General features: G+C 29.5%; 1 protein-coding gene across 1 annotated transcript in view; it reads left to right on the plus strand.

Moving 5' to 3' along the window:
* Nucleotides 1-3,807: 3,807 nt before the first annotated feature.
* The window catches only part of LOC100163958 (cationic amino acid transporter 4), a 53,798-nt gene continuing 48,133 nt past the window's right edge, over nt 3,808-9,472 (plus strand). The window contains exon 1 of the mRNA XM_029488094.1: nt 3,808-4,126. Within this exon, the coding sequence (XP_029343954.1) occupies nt 3,823-4,126 (304 nt within the window). The 5' untranslated portion in view covers nt 3,808-3,822. The remainder of the gene's footprint in view (nt 4,127-9,472) is intronic.

The raw sequence follows: 9,472 nt of genomic DNA on the forward strand, positions 1-9,472 counted from the left end.
GAAATAGAAAACTCAATGTTAAATAATGCAATCTTTGTTAAGTTTTGTAAATATGAATACTATAATACTAATAATAATAAAATTATTATAATCATGAAATATAATCTAAATAAAATTCCAATTGAAGGAAATATTTTAATTGTCGATCATGGACACAATATTTCTGGAAATGGAAAGCCTTATGCTTCTAAAATACTAAAATCACCAACATGGCTTGACATTTGTAAAGTAGCTAATGATTTAATAATTACAACTGGTACTTATTTTTATAAATATGTCCATGATATTTGTGTTGTTCAAGATTTAGGAAATATTAAAATATGTTGTCTTTCACAGTTTTGCGAAAAATATTTTAATTATTATTGCATTTCGATTTTCTGATCTTTGTTGACGCACATTGTTTTCTTTGTGATCTTTTACTGATATAAAATAAAAGTACCGGCATATATATACTACTACAAATATAATATATACATTGAACATTCGTTTTTATATAAAAAGTCTCTTTCATTTTTGTAACCAATGGCAACTCTATATTATATAAACCAATAAATTATTTGTTTTTCGTGAGTCAAAACGAAATTTCTGCGTGAGCCACCCTATATCAACATTATGGGTTGAAAAACGAAACTATAAACACTCCCTGAGTTTCAAGGAATATATGTGTGCCAATTGGTTCAGTAGTTTCCGAGATTACCGAGTATTAACAAACGTACTCTATCATTTTTATGTATAAATATAGGTAGCTGACCCGGCAATGATCTGCCATTAACTTACTATATTACATAAATAAAAAATAGTACTACTATTAATACTACTAACAATACTCAGTGATAGTGTACCACTGTAGCTTTATATGAGTGAAAGAATTTTTAGAATCAGTTAACAGTTCAGACGTTTAGGAAATATTGTCTTTAAAGTTTAAGTATTTTTAAAAATTTAAAAAATCAGATATTGAATAACATTATTGAAGAAATAAGCGGGTGAGCATGCTCGGACGCTTGGTGAATCACTCTGTATATTTTTTAGATTTCATCGTTACAGTATGAACTATAGCCTATAGGTAGGTACTTATAATAAAACCTTCTATTACATTTTAAATCCTTAGCATCTCCTATAACATTTTATATATTTTTTACTACAGACTACAGCATAATTTACATGTATAATTACAGTATAATTTAAATGATTTTGATGAGTTAATTTTGTCAAAATTTGAACTTTAAATGTTTGTAAAAAATAAAATCATGTATCTTAAATAATTTTAAACTGCTTTTATAAAAATTCATGAGAAACCTTGTTTTAAATTCTCAAACTATTTGACAAAGCAGAACATTTTTATAAAAAAAAAAAATAAAAAATTTCTTATGCTTATAATACATAGCCCAAAAAGAGTTGAAATATATTGCGCATTTTATGGCTTATAGAAAATACTAATATAAACATTGGGTGAAACTGATAAGTATATCTACCTATCTACGGTTATTAAATTACAAACAATTAAGAAAATCATTAGTTTAGGGGTGAATATGTAATGTCAAAAATATTCAAACTTTAATCGCTTTTAACAAATTCATTTGACTTTCCGATAAACTTTTTTTCTTTTGTTAAAGGCAGAAAATCTTATGAAGAATTTAGTATTAAATCTTATAATATCTTATACAAAAAAGAAACTTTTTTATGAATATTTAACTCAAAAAAACTTGCAAGTTTTCGTGATTTTGACAAATTTATTGTTAAACTTCGGACATTTATAAAACAATATTCTGATTTTGTGAATTAACGCTCAACTTTTTTTTTTAAATCACACTAATAACAACTTATGAGGAACCTTTTATTAAATAAAAAATTTTTTGACCTAGCATGGAAAAAAACCAATAATAATCAAAATTTTCTTATGTCTATAAATACTTTAAAAACTAAAAAGAGCCAACATATTTTGAAAATCTAATGGTGCTTAAAAAATTTTAATATAAACATTTGGTGAAATGTTCATGTAACTACTGGTTTTTCTACTCTGGACGATTTTGAAAAGGATGCTTTACTGTGAATTTTTACTTTTGACCCCCTTCCCCCAAAGTACAAATTATATTCAAATTTCCAACCATAAAATATGCTGAAGTATAAAACTAAAGCATTTTTACTGCCTTAAAAGCATTTTTACTGCCTTAAAAGACAGGCACGTAACAAAGGAATGGCCCGGTAAAAGGTGATGAAAGATCCACAAAATTGTAAAATCAATACACTAATCGCCTTGTTCAGAATCCAAAATATTACAAACATATAAAAAATAATAATACGAATTCCATAGTAGGTATAGGTACCTATAATAATATATACCTAACTTTATATTTTATATTTTTAAATATAGCAGGCACTCGTTAAAACATGAGCCATAGCCCATAATTCGTATGTAGGTACATACTTACCAACGTTAATAAAACTTGGGCCACAAGTAGGTGGTATCTCTAAATCTCGGGCAGCGATTAAGTAGAGTTTTTTTTACCACGGGACGCATCTATATAGTAACCAGTAACCACCCTGTAATAATATTATATGGATGGCTTAACTATAATATATTAATACCAAAGCGCTAAATATTATTATTGTAATATTAAAACTGTTGTAAAATGCAGTAATAGCGAACGCGTTATTTTCGGGATCTAGTCCAGTGGCGTATTTACGGGAGATGATATGGGGGACAGATCTCCCTTGAACTTTTTTTTTGTAAAGTTAAGTTTTTTAATTTTCTGTATTTCTCAATATGATATTACTTTTAAGTATGTCTGTTTTCTAAATGTTCTAGCCATGGTAATTGTACCAATCTGATACACTAATCGCCACTAATCGTTCGTGGTAAATATGCGACTATCGGACAACAAAAACATATATCTCTATGGTAGTATGGTGTACTGTATTTTTTACTTTTCTGCGAATAATTTTTCATGCATGAGTGTATAATAAACCCGTTAAACAGCCGGTAAATAAAACAAAATTACCACGAAGACCGTAGATTTACCATAGAGCGTAGGTTTATTTTTAGTGACTGAAAAAATTGTATTCACCCCTGGGTTACATGCTTTAGATGTTTGTGATAAAAAGTTTCATTCAAATATTCATGAACTCTTGAAAATATTTTGTACTTCACCTGTATCAACTGCTACACCTGAACGATGTTTTTCAAGTTTGAAGAGGATTAAGTCTTACCTAATAAATAGTATGACAGAAGTAAATATTTTATCAATTTTCCTATCTAATATTGAATAATAATGATTAGAAATTAGGTAGTAATTATTATATACTTTGTTTATAAGAACCGAATTAATGTGTTGGCTTTATTGACATGTCACCGGTCAATAAAATAATCACGCCAGATGAGATTATTGATGAACCTTTACTGAGAATAAACCAAATATAGAAAAACTAAATTTTGTATTAAAACTATTTTTTTTGTTCATCGTATACGAGTTTTATAGTTAGTCTACATTTACAGTATTTAAACTGATCATCTATAGCGCCTCTTCAGACCGTAATAAACGTGGTAATAATCAATGAACGATGATACACCATCGATTGTGCCAGACGTTTAGCAACGTTCTAAATCAGCCAAAAAAAAAACCGAATCTATGATTATTGACGTCGTTGTCATATTCAACAATTAATTTTAAATCTAGGTATTAAAAATTACCAACAATTGATCTGTGTGTACCAAAATGGTGACAAACAAGATTATTTTTTTTTTTTTTTTGGGGGGTGGGGTCAGAACCCTAGAACCCTACCCCTGTGTACGCCACTGCTGGGATCTACTGACTATACTATACAATGTTGGTGAATGTATGTTTGTTAACACCGTCAACTATGTTTTACTGTTGCACAGGAATCGGTCACATGGTGGGTGCCGGGATTTACGTGCTGATCGGCACGGTGGCCAAGGAAATGGCTGGTCCGGCGATCATCCTATCGTTCATGTTGGCTGGCGCAGCGTCTATGTTGGCCGCGTTATGCTACGCCGAATTTGGAACCCGCATACCAAAAGCGGGTTCAGCGTACGTCTACACGTACGTGAGCGTCGGCGAGTTTTGGGCGTTCGTTATTGGATGGAACATCATACTCGAACACATGATTGGTAATAATTTCAGGCGAGCGCGATTAATCACAAATATAGCAACAACCCAAAGATCCTTTACCGGTCCGGAACTCGGCGGTGCGTGTCTGGCCAGAGTGGTTGTGTAGTGTGCGTGGTTGAGTGATGTTAAGGTTGCGTCTTGCCAGTCTTGGTATGCAGTGTACCTACGCATGAATACACACACAATAGCGTCCGGAATTGCGGACTGCGGTTGCTGATGTACTTGCGTGTGTGCGTGAGCAGGTTAGGTTAGGCATTATACTATGCCTACGGAGTAACGGTCATTAAAATACCTATTTTTTTTTTGTATTTTCAAATTATAATTTCGTTTTATACATAAAACTCTTTTTTTTTTTTTATAGACAACTTATAATTATTCTCACTATATTATAACCACATGGGCCAAATTATACCTACCGTTAAAATTAAAAAGAGTGAAATAATTAACCAGATAAAATGATATAGGCATGCCCGTGTGGCAGTGGGGCCAATCCAATGAGGATTAAAATTAGTACTTCAAACAAAAACCAATTGAAGTCTTACATACTTTAATTTACACTGGTCACACGCACTATACAGTTACAAAATAAACATAATTATTTTTTTGTTCAAAATCTAATAAGAAATCTAATAAAAGTCAAAATTGTTACGAATCTTCAATATATCAATTTTCGCAATCTATAATGTTAATATAGGTATTAATTTGTAATATTATCATAATTTCTTTCTTCAAGTATTTTTCAAGGTATTTAAAATTACTGCATATTATACAGAGTATCATTGTTGATAAAAATACAGTAACAAATTATTTTTTTTTTTTTTGGTATACGTTCCTAGTCGGTTATCTGTACTCTCACTAATGTATATATTTGTTCCTAAATGTAATAATAAAAAAAAATTATTGGTAAATGGTAGGTATAAGTATTCTGTGAACTGAATTTTAATACTTCTTTATTTTACTTCAGACTATAAGATTTTAAGAATAACTACATTAAAAGAAGAATATTAGTTATAAAATAGTAAATAGTTAAATTATAAATTAGTAATCATATATTTTATTATTTATGTGTAACTTACTTTAGTTTCAATAGTTAAAGTAAACTATAAGGGAAGGTGCAGGGGTGGATTGACCCACCGGGAATTCGGGAGCTTTCCCGATGAACTGCCTCGTACGCAATAAACTATTCAAATTTTTTTTCTAATTACTGTTAAATGTCGCTCATAAATGAGATTTTTATTAACGTAATAAAAAATTTTAAAAATACAACTATTTTTAGCGCATTTTAATCTTTGGACACAACTTACCTACTAATTATAATTTTGGATGAAGTGTATTGTGTATATTGTACCTATTTATAATATTAATTATACCTACTACTATAATAGTATCATATTATAATTTATTGTTTTTAACAATTTGTATATAATATTAAGGAGGACGGAGTTGCCGAGCGGATTAAGGCGTCGGTTGCGACGAGCACCGACGCCGGTTCAAAACCTCGGTCGCGGGCAGCATTTTTCTTCGGGCAAGTCACGGTGTCCGGAGAGAAGTGGTACCGCCATCCCCCACCCGAGCATGGTAGATACCTACGGGTGCCCACTAAAAAATTTGCCGAACTAACAAAAACACTCGTGTTTAACCTACTAACTTACAGTACCCTCCCTCACAGTTAAAAATCGCCCAATAGCCTAAGTTGCCGCAGGTTAATTAATAATAAAAAAAAATAATATTCAATATTACTTTATATGATATTATATTGCTGATAATATTATGTAATTATCAAATCTATTTAATGCGTTTGATGTTCAGAGTGTGATAACTGATAAGTCAATACTGAATTTATTGTGATTTGTGAATAATGATTAAACATTTTTTTTAAATATTACTAAATCGGCTCGAATGTTGGAAGAAAAATTGAGTTGAATGGATACTGTTTATATATATAATCTATGACTGCCCTACCGATAACATTTAATCACACGTATGACTTTTGAGTATATTATTTGTTCAGGCAAAAAATTTAATGAAATTAAGTTCCTACCGTGAAACTTTTATATATTTTAGACAATTTCTGAAATTGTAGTAGGTATTGACTCTATTGATTATAATGATAGTACAATATAGGTATGATACACTTTTGTCTATTCCAAAAATATATAGCAAGTGGCATATTATGTAAAAAAAAATCATTTCCTCGTCATTGAGTAAACAACTATAGTCTATAATAGATTTATTAGATTTAATTTCAATGATAAGTCATTGCATATTTGCAAACGAAAAACAATTCTGTACGAAGACGGGATCTATATAACTAATTATATATTTGTATGATATATTTGTATATTTCTATTATGTAGACTATAGTAATTTATTTTACTATTAGTAATACGGTAAGTTGAATTGGTTTTAGCCGAAAACATTGCATTTATTTTATTATATTATTAATTGGTATTGTTTTTATTTATTTTCATTCAATCTTCAAGAAGATAATTGAACATGTTCGTATTATATTAGTGCTCGAATTGAGGGGGTCCGCAGGGGGACGGAGCTCCTCTACTATTTTAATTTTTTTTTGCGTACCCCAACTATTTTTTTTTACTTGGAAGGGGGGACGGACCAAACTAATCCCCAAAATAATTTTTATTAAAATTTGGTGTGGATTTAAATTGTTTTGTCAAAGATAAACCTAATGAATACCTAGTAATTTTATATTTTTTAATATAAAAATATTTTTCATCCTATCTATGGTTTTGACTAGTAATGTTTAACCTTTTTGATTCGCGATCCACTGTTTTTGTAACAATATTTTCACGACTCACGTCACCTTTGTAGGCCATAAAAGAAAAAAGACTAAGCTGCTAGTCTTGCGTAATTTCCCGTGCATAAATGTGCCCAAAACATTTCCAAAAAAGTTTCAAAAAACATTTGTTTAAAATTGGAATCACAAGTAAGTGTAGTTGATTTTAGTAGACATTTTAACTATCATTATATCTACTGTAAAACATGGTTCTTCAATTCATTCATAACTTATTCGAATCCATAATTTATAATTTTATAATAAGCTTATTTTTTTTAAAAGAAAAAAGACTTGTCACGACCCATTTTTATAGATTACGCGACGCAAGATTTGGTAGAGACACCGGTTGAATACCACTGGCTTAGATTTCCTAATATCTTGTTAATTTTTTTATTATTGTTTGTTTGTATTTTTGCCTAGTTTAGTAGGGCGCAGATATTAGGTACCTAGGTAATAAACTATTGTATTATAAAATATCTGCAAAAAAAAATAAGTTATAAATTATGACTTCGAATAAGTAATGAATGAATTGAACGATATGCTCGGGATATTACGGCAAAACTAAAGTTTTTTTTGCTTTTCCCGGCTAACAGTGGGGACACGAGTCGTGAAAATATTGTTACAAACACAGTGGATCGCGAGTCAAAAAGGTTAAACACTACTAGTCAATAGTCAATACCATATATAGGATGAAAAATATTTTTATATTAAAAAATGTAGAATTTATTAGGTTTATTTTTGACAACAACTTAGATCCATTCCTAATTTTAATAAAAATTTATGTGGGCATTTGTTTGTAAATATCTGTGAACTAGTGTTCACAATTGACATAGGTATGCGTCTATAGCACAAATAATTATTAAGATATATCACTGATAATTATAAATCTTTTATTTCCTACCGAAAAATGTAGGTAGGTATTATCTCTATCAATAAAAGTTTTGAAAAATAAAATATAAATCCATATTCACTTACATGTTACATAGGCACATATAGTTAAATATGTTATAATTGGAAATTTGGAGTAGAGAATTCTGTAACTAAGGTGAAATGTTGTATTGAAAAACTAGGAATTGGTTAAGGGGTTTGAGGGGGTAAGCCTCCCATGAGGCTGCGTTGAATAATTTTGCACTTGGAACGCAGTTTATAAATTGTTGGATTGAGCTCCTCTACTTAATAATTCCCAATTCGAGCACTGATTAGTATATTGTATATATTTATATCATACCTAATATTAACTATATTTTTGTTATTAAGTTATGAGTCAATACTGAAATACCTTAAAACAGTCTACATACTGGATTCGTAGCATAATTAATAGGCAATAATAGCATAAAATTACGTGTTAATTTATTCTATATTATTTTTTAATTGGTAGGTATATATACAATTTACGAGGAACCTTGTAAATATTACAATTTCAAGGTTCCTGAGTCTGACCTAGTGAACAATGTTCATCGAAAAAATCTAAAATATTAAATGTCTATAATATTTTTGATATTGCAATATGTAATCAGTTTTCTAGCAACATTGGTCTTCTCAAATCCCACAAAAATTATTATTATTACCACACTAAGTGACATTGACCCTTTTTGACCCAAGCTCCAGATATATAACATTTAGGTATGGGCAGCTCAAAAAGAGTCAACATATTTTGAAAATGATGTATAGAAAATGCTAAGCGCATAATAAGCGCATTTGGTGACGATTTAAAGTAGGTATATACCTACGTCATTCTTCGTTTTTTGAGTTAGGTATACAAAAAACAAAATTTATCTCGTCCAAAACTAATTTTGATTAAAAATTCCCATTTTTTTAAAATTTTTTTTTTTTTGAGATTACGATTATTTTGAAAAATATTGAGGATTTTTACTACTGACCCTCTAAGTCCTAAGTACTAACTAGGTTCACACAGGTAACGTTGAAAACCCAAGCATTTTCAAAAGAGTCTTTTAGAAAAAAAAAACATCACTGTAAAATCTAATATCAATACATTTATGAAGAATCTAAAAAACTAAATTATTGTAAAATCAATATATTCATGCTCCGATCAAAATAATTTAAAAGAAACTGTTTGAATCTTGTAAGACGTCTTTTTCCAATTGTTTTTCAAACGGATTTAACCTTTTAAACACGGTGTAATCATCTTTAAAACAAAATAAAAAGTTGGTAGGTATAATATGTGTAGGGTGTTGGCACAACCTGAAAAAAAATATTAATCATAATATTATAATATACTACCTATATTATAGTGGCCATATTATCCGGTGTTGCCTATAAGCCGACTAACTATCGATATACCTATCGATTCCGTTTTGCTTCAGTCGAAATATTCTCAATTGTTTTTTGTCAAAATCGATCGAGTATTTTTTTTAGCATAGAAACACTTTGCCTCTAATATATTATAATATCTGTTTTATTCAATTTTACATGTATATAGAATTGCTAGGTATTACTGTATTAGGTAGTCTAAATAACAAAATATTATACAACACAGACAATTACATACACAATCTCCTTATATAAATATTTTATGATATGTAACCAA

Source organism: Acyrthosiphon pisum, chromosome A1 (assembly GCF_005508785.2).
Source record: "Acyrthosiphon pisum isolate AL4f chromosome A1, pea_aphid_22Mar2018_4r6ur, whole genome shotgun sequence".
NCBI classification, from domain to species: Eukaryota; Metazoa; Arthropoda; class Insecta; order Hemiptera; family Aphididae; genus Acyrthosiphon; species Acyrthosiphon pisum.